At 39.8% G+C, this 19,572-nt stretch overlaps 1 protein-coding gene across 2 annotated transcripts; it reads left to right on the top strand.

Annotated features, from left to right (window-relative positions):
• Nucleotides 1-4,217: 4,217 nt before the first annotated feature.
• On the top strand, nucleotides 4,218-15,926 carry TLR3 (toll like receptor 3). 2 transcript variants are annotated; one of them, XM_082050492.1, is made up of 5 exons: nucleotides 4,218-4,354; nucleotides 6,320-6,768; nucleotides 8,162-8,353; nucleotides 9,875-11,700; nucleotides 12,339-15,926. In XM_082050492.1, the coding sequence occupies exons 2-5, from the start codon at nucleotides 6,328-6,330 to the stop codon at nucleotides 12,565-12,567; spliced, it is 2,688 nt and encodes an 895-aa protein (XP_081906618.1). In that variant the 5' UTR covers nucleotides 4,218-4,354; nucleotides 6,320-6,327; the 3' UTR covers nucleotides 12,568-15,926. The 2 variants fall into 2 exon arrangements, with proteins under 2 accessions (XP_081906618.1, XP_081906619.1); XM_082050493.1 differs by having other exon boundaries at nucleotides 4,265-4,404.
• The last annotated feature ends 3,646 nt before the right edge of the window (nucleotides 15,927-19,572 follow it).

A 19,572-nucleotide genomic window follows, 5' to 3' on the forward strand; every position in this document is an offset into this window, starting at 1 on the left:
TTTCTGTGAACTCTAAGGGAAACTGAGCATTTAGGGCTCTCAGTACACAGTGACTGCTGAGGAAAAGATGCAATGCAAGAAAGATACTGGATATCACTGAATAGATTTCAGTAAATGGAAATTTTAAATGCAGCCGTGATTCTTTTAAAAACAGCTTACCTTGAGATGACATTGTCTTCAAAGGCATAGTCTTTAGCACAGAAATATTTCTAAGAGTGGTAGACTTGTACTAGTGTTTGCTCTGTGTTGCAAGCACGAGAGTAAATTAAATGCTAACATTTTTACTTTATCACTAGAGTTTGCTGTGTTCACAGTGAAATCACTTGGTGTGGGGGCAGTTGTATATGATGTGCATTGGGATATAGACTTTCTGTTGGAAATATACTGTGAAAACAAACATGAAAATGTGCCAGAAAAAGGGGGAACAGCAAAAAAGGAAGGGATTCTGAAACCAGACAATGAAATAGTGTGGGGAGATGCTGCAAAATAGAAACTCCTGCAAATAAAAAATGTTTAATATGCATGCTTAATTGAGAAAGCTGGATAAGAACAAGATTTTAAGAAGGCTGTCTACTTTTGGAGGGAGGTCTTAGACATTGCCAAAAAGATATTTCTACAACGCAAGAATACCCAAGTCCTAAATTCCAGCCTCTTTACTACTTGAGTATGTAAAAAGCTAAAACATTTAATAGCAGAATATATATACATAAATCCAGTGATGCAAACATGAAACATTGTTGAAATAATGAAGTGAAGCATTTTCACCTTCTCTAACTTTGACTGAAAGGTTAACTTAAAAGTGACTCACTTCTCATTTCTGTCTCCAAGGTTCTGTCTTTGGGATTACAATTCCCTGGATGGAAAGTAAAGGCATTAACATAGCAGACATACTGGTAGCACTGCATCCTTGTTCTTGCTGGAACAGTGGAAGATGCAGAGAAAAGAATTGCAAAGGCTGCCTTTGTAGCTGTCCTATTATAGAGAGTAGGATTTGAACAGGAATCCATCTTAGAGTTGAATTCTTAGTTCTCTAAATTGCCACCTCGCTAGTCTAAGTAAAGCAACCTAATTGTACAGAAATTAGTTTTTGTGAATGCTCTTACTGTGCCAGAATTTTTCATGTAATGTGACTTGTGTGCAGTTGCAGTTGATCTTTCCGGTGAGTACAACACACCAAGAAAGTGTACACCACAGTGTCAGAGCTGGTGAGCAAATGCTGTAGACTTTTTCTGTGAATGTCCAGTAGCATTTTACATGTTATTTCCAGGTGACAAACAGTTTAGACAGAGCCCACTGCTTATGGCTGGCTATTAAATAGCTTAAATCTCAAACACTGGCTGGACTTCTTGACTACCTGCCCAGGCCATGTTTTCAGCTAGAAATAAAAAAAGAAATGCATGGAAGCAAATTCTTCTGGCTTTGATGGGCACCCAGAGGTTTGGGAGAATGCTAACGAACACCGTCCACCTTACCACTGATCTGCATGTCAGTCCTCAGATACCCTTCTCCTTTTTTACGTCCACAATAAGCTAATGTTGTAATTAAATTTTTACAACCTGTAAATTAGCAGTGATGAGTGAGCAGTCTTAAAGAAACTATTGCACTCAAAAGGCACCTGAAGAGTTAGATTCTGCAGCAGTACAATTAAACTTAGCTGAATTCATGTAATCACAACACAGAAGAAGCATCTATTCTCCTGTCTTGGGAGGTAGATACAAACTTACTCTGTCTGTCACACTGTCCTCCCTTCTACTTGCCTTGATGTTACAGGATGTCCCTTGTCAAGATTCGCCTCTAGTCTTAACTGGCTCAGTTCTTTCTGGCTTTCTTTCCCATGGTAGCCAGGTGCGCTTCCAGACATCTTTAAATTCTGTTTGCCTGAACACATTCATTGCTGCATGGGATGTCTGAATCCAACCACAACATTATGGCGCTTTTACCATTTGAGTGGCTAATAGCCATAGGAAGTGTCTGCACGTGTTCTGTTGTTTTGGGTCTTCCCCGTGATGCTTGCAGCCTGACTTCCATTTTAAAAAAACTCTAATGTCCAATTAGTCATACGCTATGTTAATACACTTGTATGTATCTGAAGATCAGGTTAAGATTAATTTTTGCTCTTTTCCAGGCAAAGTTTTGGTGGCATATTTGCTCTGAGAGTGTTCTGTGAGATACTGCACTGACGTCCCCACCATTCTGTGCTTATAGCTTGGATAAGCTTAAACTGTAATAGGTCTGCGCGGCAGCTGGTTACTCTGCTGTTAAAGATATATGTGAAATGGCTACATCTCCAGAATCTTGGCTGTCTTTTGTCTCCATTCAGATCCAACGCACTCAAGCTGCTTTCTTTGACCACCATGTGGGAGCATTGCCTAGTTTTGTGCTGTTCTCTCCTAAGTTATTCTCTGGACACATGAAGTGCTTGACTGTCCCCTCCATTATGAGCTTGCCATGTTCTTTCCAGCACTTGAAAACATAAGCATAGTTTAAAGTAAACTACAGTGGAGTTGTGGCAACTTGAAAGCCTGACATGATTTCACACTACTGAAATAAAGACAGATGTGTTCACTTTGTCCTCTGCCATAGAAATCCCATACTTGCTGATCCTGCACAGGTTGCACATGCCTCTAGAGTCTACCTTGCATGGTAATATCTGCTGGTTCTTGTAAATCACACTGCAAGAGCTTTCTTACTTTGAAATTTCCTGCAATAAAATAAATGTTCTAACCCTCAGTGCAAGTGTTCCACACAAAAGCAGAGCTTTTGAGCACCCTAGTCCCATTGTCTCCTTGAGCCACGGATATTTTTCTAGGGCTAGATTACTGATATTACTGAAAAGAATTACTGATAAAATTAGCAGCTTCAACAGATGTTTTTCCTCCGTTGTGCCTGAAACAATTCTAGCTTCCTAATAGTCCTCTATGTGTGTAGGGAAGAGAGGATTGAGAGGGAATAAATTGTCAGGTGAGATCAAAGATCACGTTTTATCTGTAGTATAAGTATGGTGTAGAGGTAGATATGATTTGCAGAGGTTGTTACTTATTATCCTTCTGTACCATTCATATGATCTCTTCTGTTCCAAAGCAGCAGAGTTACAAAACACAAAGGGAAAATCCTCTTCAGAGGAAGCACACAGGGCAGCATTTGAACAGAAATTTGTTCTTCCTGTAGCAATATGAAAGGGAGGATCAAGGTTTAATTGTGAAATAGGAATGACACATTCTTTAGAGACTTTCACTTCTAAAGGAGCTTGGTTCTGGTCTCAGTTTCAGTGTCCTAACTCCAAGAATAAATATTACTTTATAGTAGGCAGTTGCTGAAAGAGTTCACAGAGCGGGAGCAGAAAGTAAGGTCCTTGACCTCTTCGGTAGCCAGCCTGCCTCCCTGGGCTTCACAGCAAATCTGTCAGTAGTTCCAGATTTAAGGGGATACAGGGTAGAAACCAGCACAGTCTCCCTCCACAGACCTCCTGATGGGCAGGTGGTTAAGACGTTGCTGCACGCTATAATTTCAAACACTTTGAATGAAGAATTAGAGCCTAAGTTTGCTCTTTTCTGACTGAATACGCAGCTACTCACTCTCTGGTCAAGAAGGACAGCATGACTACCTAGAAATGTAAGGTGAATTCAGTGGCGTTGGTGTGCTTTAAGTGTGGCTGGGTGAGCCCTGCAGATGATTTGCCAATGCCAACGTAGTCGAAGCAGCAGCACTTTTTGTCACATCCAGAAGCTGATACTGAGGCAGTTCCTGCCAGGGAACTGATGGTCAGGTACCTGGGAAAGCAGGGATGTGAATTCACACACAATATTAAAAAGACACACATCTAAAAGCTGTTACTTGAACTTTTGAAAACAATTTATTGTTTTTAATACTGTAGAAAATAATATATATATATTTTTTTAAATAATAAATTACTCTCTCACATAAACAAAACTCCCTTGTAAGAGGAGAAACTGGACGTGGCTCAGTATGAACCTATTGGTGCTTTGTTTATATGTTAAAAGAGTAACATTCAACATTCCCATGTCAGCAACCAGTCACTATATCTGCTTTTGGGATATGTCCTCAAGGATCTTCAGAGCAATTCGGTGCGGCGAGACGGCCCATGGGGAAGGGAAAGCAGCCGCTACCGCGGCTCGGGGTTGCCGTCCCGCAGCCGGGTCCTGCGGCGGGGAACCAGCCACCGCCCCCGCGCCGCGGGAGCTGCCTCCGCCCTTGCCCCGGCCAGCCCGTCCCACTTTCGGTTTCACTTCTTGCGGCACTTCTTGGGCAGTGCGTTTCCTCAAGGTTTTCGTGTGCTGAGAAACTTGTGCAGTCCTTGGATGCCCCCAAACCGAAGGAGATCAAGCCCGCAGCGGTGAGTGGATGCCGTTCTTCGCTTTTCAGTAATAAATCCAGATACCAGAGGTACAAAGCCAAAGTCCTGCTCAGGCGTTTAGGCGATTTCCTTCTTCTTGGATTTCTTTTAACTTCCAAGCTAGCCAAGTCGGTGCTACTGCTGTTTGCTTAAGGAGTGTGCTTTGGTGCTTGTGCCCGGATGTCTGTCCTCAGCTGGCAGGGGGTATTTCTGTGTGTCAAAAAAAAAAAAAAAAAAAAAAAGGCAATACAGGTGAAGTGGGAATAGTGGGAATGTCCCTCCTGGGAGATGCTGGAGGCTCCCCTGCTAAATTATCCATTTTTTTAAAGTTCTTGCTCGTAACATTGAAAACATTGTTTGTTATTGACCAATAATCTAATGTGCTCAAAGCTAGATCATGTTAATTAAACACAGGTTCCAAGCAAAGGAAAATGTGAGCTGCAGAACTAAGACATTCCCTATTGCTGGGAGTTAGTCTTTTGAGAAGCTCTTCTAGATTCTTGTTAAGTCTAGTAAGGTTAAATTCTATTCTATAGACTGTTCTGTAGTGCAGCACCAATAGTCTTCTCTACCTGGAAGGCCATCATGCTGAGACTTAAATAACTGGTAAACTGAGGTTGGCAGGTAGGTTCCAAATTTATGGGCAGAAGGCTGTACATATATGTGTATGTAGAGATTGTCTCCAGACAATAAAAGCTTCAGGAGTGAAAGTATAAGCTTTATATTTTTTTTTTAACAAAGAAAAAAATGAAGCAGAGGAACCTTGGTTTACCGTTTTCTACTAAGCATGGAAAAAATATTCTGGCAAGCAGTCTCAAAGCATTTGTTCTCCCTCTGCTAAAGGTTAATTCAGTGGAGAATTATATGGAAGATACACTGGACTCTTCTCTTGATCAGCAGAAATGTTATTTAATTAGACAAGCTCCATGACTCAGCTGGCTAATGAACTCTCACTGCTCTAAAGCTCTTACAGCTTTATTCCAGTCAGAATTTGTGTGGAATTAATTTTATTCCTTATCCATTAAAACTGTATTACAAAAGCAGTAGGTGAATTTAAATCTTATGGATAATAAATCAAACCTGAATAGAATACAAAGAAAGTTTGAGAATAATCAGAAATGTAATACCTACGCAGGCAGAGCCATTGAAGATAGAGCAACCAGAGGCAGATATCCTAATGGAAATGCTCGAAACAGATAGCTGGGGTCTATAAACTCTTAAATGTGCAAGTTTTCCTGGAGATATTTGGATGAATGTATTGAATCTATGGACTGTGTTTTCTCTACAGCTTGGCTGTTCTCCATTTCTTTCCCTGATTATATTGGTACTGATTTGTTTTGTCTGCTCTTACTTTCTCATACTCCTTTCTCTAGCCTCGTATTCCATCTTTCGCTATGAGATGGCAAGACAGAATTTTGTGTGGCTGGCTTGTAAAACAAAAACTGGCAAGAACTGTGAAATAAAGTGGCATATGAAGCATTCTTACTGCATATAACTATAAATATTTTAACTGCAGTTAAGCTCAGAGCATAGTGATTAACACTGAGGGGCCTGTGTATAAACATTTGTCAGTGTAGTTAAGGCTCAGAGCTCAGTGATTGACAGGCCTGTGTATAACTTGTTATATTTATTGTAGTCTACGCATGTTAAAGCATTGCAAAATTAATCAGAAAGGGAAAATGGTTGGAAATGTTCACTGATCATAGATAAAGTGTTGATAGCTTTTTGAACATAATTATTTTTATGTAATACAATACTATTGTTTTTCAAGAAAAATCTTAGTTTAGAAAGATTTAGACATGCCTTTTCTGCAGAAATGAATGCTACTTTATGGGCAAAAAATACTGAGTGTTTGCTCAGTATAAACTACATGTCTTTTGAGCCTGGCTTGCTTAGTCTTCAGTTTAAGATGTAAGTTGTGTCAAAATGATTGTAATTTGTACTGTGTTCATTTTGCCTTTTCAGATAAAATTATGGGCAGTGCTACTCTTTGGTGGAGCAGCTTCTCTGTCAGACTGGTGTCTATCTGCTTGCTATGTGCCTCGGCTGGAAAACAGTGTCAGATCCAAAATGAAATGGCTGACTGCAGTCACCTAAAGCTGACTCAAATTCCTTCTGATCTCCCAAACAATATAACGGGTTTGGATATTTCTCATAATCAGCTAAGACAGCTAGGTCCTGCAAATCTGACCAAGTACAGCCAGCTGGTTTACTTGAATGCAGGCTACAACAGCATCTCTAAACTGCAAACAGATTTGTGCCAAAATGTGCCCTTGTTGCAGATTCTGAGGTTAGAACATAATGAATTGCATAAGCTCCCTGACAGAGTCTTTGCTTCCTGCACCAACCTGACTGAGCTCAATCTAGGATACAACAGAATAGACATAAAAAATGATCCTTTCAAAGCCCTGGAGGTAAGCATGAGAAATGCATCTTTTCATGTATAAATGAGGATTTTTTTTTTTTCCAGTTTGTGTACAGAACAGCTGCCTATTTGCCTCTGAAAATACTCAGCATGTAATGTCCCTTCATTGTTTTTCTAAATAAAAGGCCTAGTGGCTTCTTGTGTTAGAGCACACTGGAGTCTCAGCCATCCTTAGGAGTCAATGCTCTCTGTCCCCTTTTCCCTATTGCACCTCATCAAGGCACCTCTCCGTACAGGATTTGTGCTGAGAGAACAGCAGCAGATGACATATAGGGCAAAATGGATGCTGTGGAATCTGCATTGCCTGGGGTTTAAAAATAGTTGTTAGCCTAAATTGTAATTACAGCCTAAAGTGTAATTACTCGGACCACGGAGGCCAGTGCTTAGGGTGAATGTAGTGTCTCACAGGACTTTCGGCTTTGAGAAAGAACTAAAATATTTTTTTACTCTACATTTGTTTCTCCTGATAGTTTACATGTAGTTAAATATTCTTCTCTGTAGCATCTATGTGGTTGGGGAACCAGCACAGAAGGCAGGGAAAGACTGTTTCATTGTCTTTGCACCAAGCAGGGAATCATGCAAAAGGACAAAAGAAAATAGAGACAATGTGCAGCTATTAATCATTGTATAATGTTCTAATGAGTTTGCATGTTCTTTAGGACAAGTCTGAACTTTTCTGCGAAACTCAGTATTCCAGTTCAGTTACCTACAATGTCTGTGCCTGCACTGGAGGACTGCTGACTCTCAACTAAGCACAAATGAGTACAGCCAGCTTTGGTGCTGGGAACAGACCTGATGTTCTGGCCACCCTCGCTTTGCCGCTGCCATGCACTGATGAAGGCCTGGCTTGAGGCACGTCCAGGCACATTCTGTGGAGTCACTTCAGGGCAGCATCTTCTCCCCTGCAGGTGAAGAAGTCATATGAGAATCTGGGCATCAACTGGAGTATGACAAGGAGTACAGTGCTGATCTTTGTAGGCTGCCACTGCTTCCTCACTCCCATTGGTGGGGGTGGACCACAGTGTAGACACGAGGTTTAATACTGTGGTAGTTCTAACTGCAGCCAGCTGTAGGCTTTTGCTTTTATCACTTTATCTGGAACAGGAGGGCTTTCAGTGAATTACGGAATTTTAGATAAAGTAATTCTTTGGTTTGTAGCAGATAATTTAGCAGTTTAAGACTATGAACACAAAAGTTACAGGTGTAGAAGATACAGACTGCTCCTTCCTGCAGGAGCTTGAAAGCTGCCATTTCTCTGTTACAAATGTAACTGTAGTATTGCAACTAATTTCAAATCAATTAGACTCCAATGCAATATTTCAAAATGGTGTTATACAAAATAAAAAAAAAATTATACTTGTCTGTTGATATCTTCTTCCCAGAACTTGAATATTCTGGACCTATCCCATAATCTTTTGAAGTCAGCAAATTTAGGATTGCAGCAACAGTTGAAGAACCTTCGTGAGCTCATGTTGGATAGCAATCAAATCACTGAGTTAAAAAAGAAAGACTTCAGTTTTCTTAGCAACACCTCATTGAACAGTCTTCATTTGTCATCAAATCCGCTGAAAGAGGTAGGAAGCATTTCAACAGAAAATCGACAGGTGTAAGTATAAAATGGAACTATCCTGACTTATCCTTTATGATTGTATGGCATTTACATTGCATTTTTGATCCATTGAGGTCAAAGATAAAACCATTCTAATGTGTACAGTGTCACTGCTGATGTCCAGTAGTGATACCCATCATTATTTTTCTCCCATTGAAATCAGCAAGAGCTGGTTCTGTGTTGATCAGATGTCTCAAGCAATAGCTAGATCAAGTAGCTCTGTGAATCCTTACCAGGTGTTTTCTATGCAGGTAGGTTTGTTTGTTTGTTTGTTCTGAAGAGGGAATGGTTGACATAGTTTCTAATTGGGGGAAAAGTGCAATGTTATGCAAGGTTAGTTATACAGCCTAGGTCTCACTTCCTAGTTAATCAAAGAGAATGTTCATTTGTGCCTGTGGGGTACCCCAGAGAAATAATGATTGCAGAAAAGTATACTCACTCTTTTAAAAAAACAAGTGGGTGTTTTCTCTGCCACCTGCCTTACTGTTCTCTCTGACACACTCTTGGTGGTACAATATGATTTTTTGAAGAGTGATGGTAAGTATTGCACTTCTAAACTGGCCGACCCACAGCATATGAATACTGAATTTGCATTGAATTTGCTCAGCTTTTTTTCCCAGTTGATTGATCCGTAAAGAACAGGTATATTGGAGTTACAAGAGTGGCATAAGCTTGTAGCACTGCTGAGAGGCAACCCCACCCTCCTCATTCCCTTGTCCACTCCATACCTCTCACTTTCGCATACAAGCTTTAGTGAGGCGATGCATTGGATCAGTGGAGAAACTTGTGGTCAGGCTGGTTCCCTATCTGATTCACCATGTGGCTGCATGTATGGTCATATTGGTGCAAGGGTACATAGTGAGTGTAAGTAGGTGGGACTGCTCCTTTCTCGCACAGTGCTACTTTATGCTAGTTTAAGCTGCTCTGAATTTACAGCACTGCGGTCTGAAAAGCAGCCTTACGCATTTATGTTGTGGAAGCAAGTGTGTGGTATCACATTTCATGAGTCTAGATTCTGTTCACCCAGAGAAACTGGGTTTCTTCTTGGCTGCCTGAAGGCCTAGATAATTTTTTTACAGTGTATATAGTTTTGCACTAGTATATTGGTATCCCCAGCAGATGTCAATAAAAGAAAGCTGAAGAAAGGCATTATCCCAATTTCTTAGATGCTCCTAGTGAAAGCATTTTACCAGTTGGATGCAAAATTGTAATTAAGTTGCATCTCACTAAGCAACTTTCTATCTTCTAGACAAGTACTACTCAGAATTAGGATAATAATGTTACAAATTTTAGAACTGTTTATCACAAAAAGTATAAACTCCAAGAAGTGTTTGTCTGAATTTGGCTGTGGAAAAACTTGAATCTAAGAGTTATACTCTGCTTGAAAAATCTCATTTAAAAACCTTCCCAAATTCTGGCTTTATGGGGCTACTTTCTTACATAATCCCCTTGTTTGGATCAAAACTGTTTTTTCTTTTCCTTTCAGTTTCACACAGGATGTTTACATGCAATTGGAAATCTCTTTGGCCTTGTACTGGACAATGTTGAACTTGGTGAAAATCGCACGAAGAAACTTTGTACAGAATTATCAAACACGGCGATTCAGAATCTCTCACTGAGCCACGTGAATCTTTCATACATTGGCAAATCAACTTTCCAGGGGCTGCAAGGAACAAACCTTACGGTTTTAAACCTTTCCCAAAATTCTCTGTCTGTGATAGAAGATGATTCATTTCAGTGGCTTTCAAGTTTACAGTACTTAAGCCTGAAGCATAATAACATTCATATATCATCACGTTTATTTTATGGATTATCCAGCCTCAAACATCTGAACCTGATAAATTCACTTATTGGGAAAATTGAAGATTTTTCCTTTCACTGGTTATACCACCTGGAGTACCTTATAATGGATAATAACAATTTTCCAGGAATTACTGCTAATATGTTCACAGGTCTGAAAAACCTGAAATACCTGAGTCTCTGTAACTGCAACATAAACTTACAAAGAATAACTAATAAAACATTTTCATCGCTTGCTAATTCCAGTTTGCAAGTTCTTAATCTCACAAAAACAAGAATTTCTACAATAGAAAGTGGAGCGTTTTCCTCCTTGGGACACCTGAAAATTCTCGATCTTGGTCTCAATGAAATTAGTCAAGAGCTCAGAGGTCATGAATTTAAAGGTCTCAATAATATACAAGATATTTATCTTTCCTATAATAAAAATTTGACTTTGCGAAGTGAATCATTCATTTTTGTCCCAAGCCTTAGAAAACTGATGCTGAGGAAGGTAGGTTGCAGTAATCTGGCACTTTCTCCTTCACCTTTTCATCCTCTGCAAAATCTGACTGTCCTAGACATCAGCAATAACAACATAGCAAACATAAAAGAAGACTTGTTTGATGGACTTCATAAACTTGACATTCTGGATTTGCAGCACAATAATTTAGCCCGACTTTGGAAAGATGCAAATCCAGGTGGGCCTGTTCTTTTTTTGAAAGATCTTCCCAACTTGCGTATTCTTAATTTAAAATCTAATGGGCTTGATGAAATTCCAGTTCAGGTTTTCAAGGGTTTATTTCAATTAAAAGACTTGGATTTAGGAGCCAATAATTTGAATTTGCTTCCAGCAACTCTGTTTGATGACCAAAACTCTCTGAATTTCTTGAACCTTCAGAAAAATCTGATAACCTCAGTTGAAGAAAAAGTGTTTGGCCCAGCTTTTAAGAGCCTGAGAATACTGGAGATGGACTCCAATCCATTTGATTGCACCTGTGAAAGCATTGCTTGGTTTGCTGATTGGCTTAATGTGACTCACACTTACATACCTGGATTGAGGTCCCAGTACATTTGCAACACCCCCCCTAAATATCACGGTAATCTGGTGTTACATTTTGATAGCTCAGCCTGCAAAGACGGTGCTCCATTTAAACTTCTGTTTGTGGTCACTACCACTACTGTGATGCTAATAATTTTTATGGTTCTTATAATCCATTTTGAAGGGTGGAGAATCGCTTTCTACTGGAATATTTCAGTAAATCGAGTACTTGGTTTTAAAGAACTTGACAGACAACAGGAAGAATTTGATTTTGACGCCTATGTTATTCATGCAAGACAGGACAAGAATTGGGTGTCTAAGAATTTCATCTCTCTGGAAAAAAATTACCACTTTCAAATTAGGTTTTGTTTAGAAGAGCGGGACTTTGAAGCGGGCATATCTGAATTTGAAGCCACTGTTAACAGTATACAAAGGAGCAGGAAGATTATTTTTGTTGTGACTGAGCACCTCTTACAGGATCCCTGGTGCAAAAAGTGAGTAGGATATAAAATTTTGTATGTAATGGAGAAAACTTCTTAACAGATTTTTTTTAAGAAGGTAATATATTTTTGGTGTCTAATTTAACAAAAATGCTGTGCAAATTCTATTTTAATATATTTACTTAATAGATCATAACTTCAGAATAATTCCTAAGTTAGCAAAGTTAATTGTTCCACATATACACTAGTGGGCATTAGAATCTCTCAGTCAATATATTTTTATACAAAAAGTCAAGCTGTCACCTGTGCAGATTGCCTGCCTTAAAATTACATGTTTGAAAAAGAGCAATAATGGGTGAGATCACTATCATCCAAAGATTATTTTTATTTGTCTTTAAATGTCTTTCTTATGTAGTGATCTTACAAAGAAAGGAACTTTGCTAAACAAAGCTATATCAAGACAGTTGACTTAGGTTATATTTTTAGAGGATGATATTTTTCTTTAGTTAGAGGGTAAGTAATTTAACATAAGCAATGACAATTTTATATCATTAAATAGACATTAAGACCCCTGTTGGAGTCAAATACTTGAGTTTGCGATGTGCTGTTATGTGAGCTATTAAAAGAACTGTTTGTCATTTTTTCCATCCATATGAAGGAAAACATGTATTTTTCTCTTATTTTTGCTTCAGCTTTAAGGTGTATCATGCTCTTCAGCAAGCTATTGAACAAAGTCGGGACTCCATTATATTGATCTTTCTTCATGAGATCCAAGATTACAAGTTGTATCATGCACTTCACCTGAGAAGAGGAATGTTCAGATCTCGCTGCATCTTGAACTGGCCAGCCCAGAAAGAACGAGTCAGTGCATTTCATCAGCAATTAGTGATGGCACTTAAATCTAATAGTAAAAAACAGTGAATTATGAAAGTAGAGATTTGAATTATGGGGTCATTTTATTGCATATTTTCTGTCATTGGAAAACTATAAAGTCTTCAGGAAAACTTGATAAAGTTTGTCATGCTGGAAAGATCCATAAGTCAGTATAATTTAGTCTATGTTCATGTTCTTGCTGATATTTTGATTCACCTGCATGAAGTGACATGTTAAAGTGGATCATGACTGATAGTCATTTCAGTCTGTACTTAAAAAATGTGGTAGAAATTCTGAAAAGCAGAGAGAATGACTGGTGTCCTACCAAAAATGTCCATCTGGTGTAGTGTAAAAAAGACATTGACTCTGCTTTAAAGGGATATGTAAAAGAGAATTCAATAATGATAAAATAGCAAATTCTGTTTAGAGGGTAGAGTGGACACTACTGCTTGCTTTCATAACACAAAGAGACTCAGTGAAACTAAAATTGGAAAGCTTTCCGTGTGATGCAGAGTAAGTATAATAATATGGAAAATTATTTCTGTAGTTGAAACCAAGAAACATAGCAGAGTTTCAAAGTGAGTTTTAAAACCTTTGTTTTAAGTGAAAGCTGCAGAAAGAGCAGCCTGTTCAGAACACATGGCAAAGGATTCCTTATGCTTTCTGGGTGGTGCTAGTACTGCAAAACCAGATTTTCAGACTGAGTCAACTGATTTAATTAATGTGGTATAAGTAAACAAACATTTTTATGCCTCCCTATCAGAATTCAGACAGCTGGCAGAGGACATTTATACTGACAGCTGCCACCTTACTTATTCAAATGCTCATAAAACTATATGTGGGACATTAAATAGAACTTGAAATCAATGTGGAGTATGGCCAACGCATAGCTGGTGCACCTGTATAAAACGAGTAAAGGCATAGATTTTTCTGTAGCTTAACCAGAAGACAACTTGGTGGGGAAGCTGATGCTACTGTAATTTCAATACTGAAATCTTTATTACTAGTCAAACAACAACAAAAAATAAGCCCACCCAAATAAATGGTTTTAAAGCATACCAGAAATTTTACTGTGACTATAGTTAGGGTGGGAGAAAAACTTCAAAAGTAGATGAATTTCAAATTTTATGTTTCCTTTTTTCTTTATAGCTGTACATAGTTTTGCCTTTGATAGCAAAAAAGAATGTTGTAAAGAAATTAGACAGAATTCTGTAGTTTAATTTCTTCTGTATTAATCTAGTTTGTTTTTTTCCATAACATACTTTATAGAAACATGGGCTAGTTGGCAATTGCCAGAGCATTAAGGTTCAAATATATGGGCTAGTTGCTTGATACGGAGAGAGCTGAGAACCAGCAAAGAGTGTTGTGAAAGGATGTTCATAATGTTTGCAATTTTAACGAGTGTTTGAACACAGTTTATTGTAAATTAGCGACTAGACAGTCATTCATATGTTTTTGTTAATATTTAATTGCTACTCCGAGTACCATATAAAACATTGTCAATTTTCAGTAGGTGTGTGACCTTTCAAATCTTAAGAATATTTTTAATTGCCTTTTTTTCCCCTCGCATTTCCCTCATCGATTTCAATACCACCATTACTCCAAGAATCAATATATGTAACATATTAAGCAGCTTTTTTCATTATTTGTTGTATGCATAGATTAAAAACCTTGTGTTTTAATAGGTTTGTATGTCCCATGATGATAAAACTGTAAATGACTGTGTGTAGACTGGGGTGTAGACTGTCTGCAATTGCTCAGGAAGTCCTGAGTGAAAACAAAAAAGGCTTTGTTTACAGTTGAAGTGATAGATGATGATTCCCTAATTACAGTAATAGGATTATCCTCATTGTGATGCTTTCATCTCATCTTTCTGACCTTTTCAGGTGAAGTGACAAATTCTTTGTGCTTAGGCCATGACATTTGAGGAGACAAGTCTGTAAGGATGGGGTGCCAGGTATGCACCATGTCAATCGTTCTTTCTCTTATTTAAAGACTAACATGTGAAAGTGTTCCTATGTTTCCTAAATCTGTAATGACATATAGTAGCAGAATTTCTCATTCCACATCAACATAAATTGTTTGGAAAACATCAGTAGTTCACATGGATATAAAAAATGACATAAAGATCCAGAGAATTCATGGAGAAATGCCAAAGTGAAATGTGATACAAGAGGTCAGACCAGATGATCAAGTGGTCTTTTCTGGCTCCTAAAACCTGACAAATGACAGTGTGTCTAAATTCCATAAAGATTTCTATAAAGATTTTTCTTGTTACTACAAATGTCCCCAAAATAAGTGTCAAAACACTGAGAAAATGTTTTATGGATGCTGAGTTTGTTGTTGTTGTTGTTGTTGTTGTTGTTGTTAATAGCTAGGAATACAAACTAAAAGTAATTGCAAATGTATGAAAATCATTTTAAATTATAAAAATAGGATGCGTTCTAAACATTTATTTTAGTATCTACATTCAGTTTAAAATAATTTGCAACAGAAAAAGACATTATAAAGGCTTACAATGAGAATTAGAGGAATGTTTTAAAAAAGCACAAAAGCAGTAAGCACAGGGCCAATAGTAATCTTATACTTGACATAAAAATTTCATATATATTTTCTCTGTCTATCTGAAAGTTACCTATTTCTGCTCTGCTCATGTACATTTGATGGTGAGTAAATGGGCTTAGTGTGGCAAAGATCTGTAAGTGCTCTCAGGATTAACAGTCCATATCTGAGCTGGGTAGTTGCAGTGTGCAGCATGAGACTATATTATGCTGATTTGCTGAGGAGTCTGATACTAAATAAATGAAAAATATTTCCAGACTTTTAGTGTCAAAGATATTACCTAGGACTAAAGAGGAATCATCTGTATTGAAAGTAGAATATCTAAAGGACTTATATCTGTAGATTTGGGGTGGAACCTGTTTCTGCAGTACTTGAATGACAGGGAGTTATGAATAAGTTACAGACAGTGATGTTCATAATAGGTTCTATACCAGCTCTTCATGCAGCGTTGCTTCGGGGCTGCAGCTGAGGTAAACATACTGTAAATCACCATGCTCAATTATGCTACTTTCACTGTGGCTCAGTCAAGGCTTTTTGACATCATGAGGAATAAGCACAGATTGTGCTGCTGTTATGCTTATGTGGACCTATTCCATAACTTCAGTCAGAATATATTTATTTTCATTTGTAAGAAAAAAGGCCAAGAATATCCCAATTTCAAATCTCAGTCCTCTACTTGGTCTCTTGTGTGCTTCACTCTGCCAGTTCCTTGCACTCCTTGCTGTGCTAGGCAGACAAGGCAGGGATAAAATTCCCCACTTTGTACCCTTGCTTGTTGTCTAGCAGCAGCTGCCGGCTTTAAGTTGATAGTGCAAGTAGTTGCTTGATATATAATATTGGGCTTTTATGTATAAAGGAACTGTGCTATCCTTCAGCCTGTGCTGTTCTTTTGGATGCTACCATGGGCCATGTCACCTGCTTGTCCTTTCCACAACACCAGCCATGACAGTGTTCCCAAACTGCTGCTAGCATGATCACTCTTCTATCCACCCAGACAGAGAACCCCGTGTTGCAAAGCTAGTGCAGTATTTGCCCCAGCTGCAACTCATGTGCCTCTAGCTGCCTGATATTTGTAGCAGATAGACAAAGGTCTTAGATCCTGACACCCGCTAATGCTCTTCAAGCTGTCTGGGATTGTTGGTAGTATCTTTGCACATAGGCAGTTGCTCCTCACAGCTCCCTTCTGCAGTTGCCTGACCTGGTGTAGCAAGGTGTACTGCATTAGGTCCATCTTGCTCCGAGTTTCTATAAACCCTTTTGGCATGCACCACACAAAGAAAAGATGTTAAGCAGAACCCGGCGGCCCTGGCAGGTGGGATTGGTTTCTGCCCCTTAATACTAGTGGCACTTTAACAAAAGGGAAAACGCCACGCTTTATTTCCTTAGCCCACAGATTGCAACTTGTTACTGCTCTACGCTTCCCTATGACAGGTGCTTAGGCTGATGGCGTCTCGCAGGCTTTTTGCGGGCGGGGTGCACCGCTCTCGGCCGGGTTTGTTTAGCCTAGCAACGCCCGCTGGGCCGGGCAGGAGGCTGCGGGAGCCCCGGCCGGGAGAGCCGCCGGCCGCCCCCGCCCGGCCTTGCGGGGACGGGAAGGGGCTCCCGGCCCGCCGCCGTGAAGGTAGCAGCCCTGGACCTGGGCGCCCTCCTCGCCAAGCTCCGCCGTGCCCCGCCGGCCCCCGGCCAGCGCCCCCCGTCCGGCGGGGGCTGCGTCCCGGGCAGGGCGGTACCGCTGGGGGAGCGAGCGGGCGGCCGCCCCCTGCGCCTGGCGGCTGCCGCGGCGGACAGGGAGTCCGGGGGGCGGGCGGGTGCCAAGGCCCTGCTCATCACCCTGCCGGACATCGGGGAGGAGGTGGCGGCGGAGAGTGACGGCGAGGAGGCGGCCAGCAGCCCACCGCGCCACGCGTGAGTGCGCGTCCCCCGAAACGCGGGTGGGAACGGGGAGGGTGTGCGCCCCTCTCTCCTGTGGAGTTCCCCCCACCCAGCCTTTTCCACCTGTGCGTGCCCTGAGAGGTACTGAACATCTCTCTCTGCTGGAGTGCCCTTCCCCCAGGGGTATGCCGAAGGTAGGACAGAGCACCTTCAAGAGCAAAGGTGACGGTTTGTACCAGGGCTGTGTTAGGCGCCTGTAAGAAGCAAAGGGCTGGAGTGTGCTCGGAGTGCCCCTTGTACGGCGGGCGGCTGTATGCCGGGGGAACGAAGGTAAGAAAGAGCCCGGCCCCGTGTTGGTGGAAGCAAACTGCCCAGGCGTGTCGGAGAGGCTGAGCAAGGAAAACAGCCAAGTCCTGAGGGAGCACAGCAGGTGCTGAGTTTGAGTAGGGATTATAAAGGTACGCATGCAGGTGTATGACTCGTATTGAAGTCTGTCCCCAAGTTGCAGCTGTGCATCGAAGCACACATTTCAGTCATTGCCTTGAAAAAATCTGAAGTGTCAATAGCACATATGAGACTTTATTTGGATGCTTCTGTGTTTAATCTTCAAGGTCAACTTTGGAATGTGTAGGTTTTGCTGAAGATAAACCTGTGTGCTGTAGGATTCAGTTGCTGATAACTCTGCCGAAGCAAAGGTGTATAGCAGAAGGGCTTACTGAAGTCAGTAACAGTTGTATCGTATTGGTGCAGTATTTTGTGCTCTTACCAAAAAAAGGCTGCTGTATACATTATGTGAACGTCTATAATTGCTGCCTCTGTAGTACTAAACTATGCAAGTCTTTGATATTGCTGACAGTCGGGGAAACATGAATATTTTGTCAAATGTCAGTGGGAATGAATGTATTTTGGAAAGTTAAGTTTTTAGCTCTCTAGGACTGAAATCTCTTTAGTACACTGTTAAACTTTCAGATATTTTTTAGAACCTCTACTTTTAGTTTGGTTTCCATGTAGCATAATATTTAAATTACAGTACTCTGTTTTCCTGAATCAGTCTCTAGCTCTTCCTTGGCAGATGGGTTGTGCTTGTTCCCCAGTGTCCACAGTCAGTAGAGTAGGTATGTTAGGAGGTATTCAGTCCTTTTGGAATCTGTTTATGATGTCTTGTGAATGTGACTGATCTGTTTCTGACTGTCTTAGTAGTGTTTGCTTTGGAAGTGTATTGAAAGTCACTGCCTGGTCTGTTTTGAAAAAACAAACAAAAAAAGTGTTTTAAACTGATTTCAGGGAGTGTCTCTAGTTCTTGTGTTGCAAAGTATAGTAATCATTCATTCATCTTCTAATTCCTCTTCTATGATTTTGTGCACTTTGAACACATCATCTTAGCCTTCTCCAAGGGTTCTAGCCTTTTGTAACTTTCCTGCTGAATGTGGCTCTATTCCCTTTTGTTCATAGCCCTTCTCTTACTCCAGTATGTCTTTCTTGAGATGCAGGGACAAGAACTGCACATAGTCTTCTGTTTGTGGATGCAATAAGGTTTTACAAAGCGACAAAGTAATGCTTTTGGTCTCGATATCCATTCTGATGTTCACTGGAGTTTTGGTGATGGCTTTGGTTGTCACTGTACAGAGTCCCTGATGACTCCAAGATTGCTTGCTGAACTGTAAGTGCCAGTCCTGATGTAAAGGTGCTTTAGATTGTGTTTTCCAGGATAACCATTGACAATACATATTTGTGAATATGTACTTTTATCTAGATATTTATAAACTTATCTCAGCAAATAGTAAATGAATTGAAATATTACAATTGCCAGATAAGTAAGCTATGGAACAGTGTGAAAATAATAGAAGTAGGAACACAAACCCTCCCTGATGTTTGTATTTTGTTTTCTACTGCTCCCATCTAATGCATTTGGTTTTTGTTTTGGAATAAATTGTAAGTGCTTTCAGGTTTAATCTTTTTCTGCATTCGTGTAGAATAGTAGCCTTCCCAGAATAGGGAGGTGAATCTGGTATGAAGGGTATCAACAGAGTTCTGTTGATAAGGTATATGATACTTTAAATAAACAATACCAGAACTAAATCAGTGTTGTTTGCCTATAATTTCCCACTAGTTGTTTCTTTTTTCAGTACCAAAACTAAATCCAAGTATAATGTTCCGAGACATTATTTCTGTTGTAGGCTTGATTACTTTAATATTTAAAAAAATAAAGGGATGAAATTCGCTCTTATGACAAACTAACCAGTTGTATTGGGATGAAGAGGAAACCCTTTTACATTAAAACTGCTTGTGTGCAGCAAAATGCATATTTCGGCTTGCGATAGAAACACTTCTAACTGATATCCCCTAATTATGCACATGTATGCATAGTGGCATTTCAAATACTTTATTCATAGCAGTCAAGCTTATTCTGATAAGCTATTGTCTGTCTTAAAAACAAAACAAACCAGAAAGATGTAGAAGGAGGAATAAGATACATCAGTTTGACAAGGAAAGTCTATACCTTCACATTAGCATTTTTTAATTAGATGGTTTCACCCAAGCTTTTAGAAGCAGCATTGTAATTAAATATTAAAAACTTCAGTATTCCTTGCGTAGAGTTCAGATTTAAATTTCTGAGTT

This window comes from Streptopelia decaocto (genome assembly GCF_964273445.1).
Source record: "Streptopelia decaocto genome assembly, chromosome: 4".
Lineage (NCBI taxonomy): Eukaryota > Metazoa > Chordata > Aves > Columbiformes > Columbidae > Streptopelia > Streptopelia decaocto.

Excerpts from the sequence above, each read along its gene's own strand:
- TLR3 (XM_082050492.1), top strand. The coding sequence starts at position 6,328 with ATGGGCAGTGCTACTCTTTGGTGGAGCAGCTTCTCTGTCAGACTGGTG. Across the intron at positions 6,769-8,161 it reads ATCCTTTCAAAGCCCTGGAG|AACTTGAATATTCTGGACCT; the intron begins GTAAGCATGAGA and ends TCTTCTTCCCAG. Across the intron at positions 8,354-9,874 it reads CATCAAATCCGCTGAAAGAG|TTTCACACAGGATGTTTACA; the intron begins GTAGGAAGCATT and ends TTTTCCTTTCAG.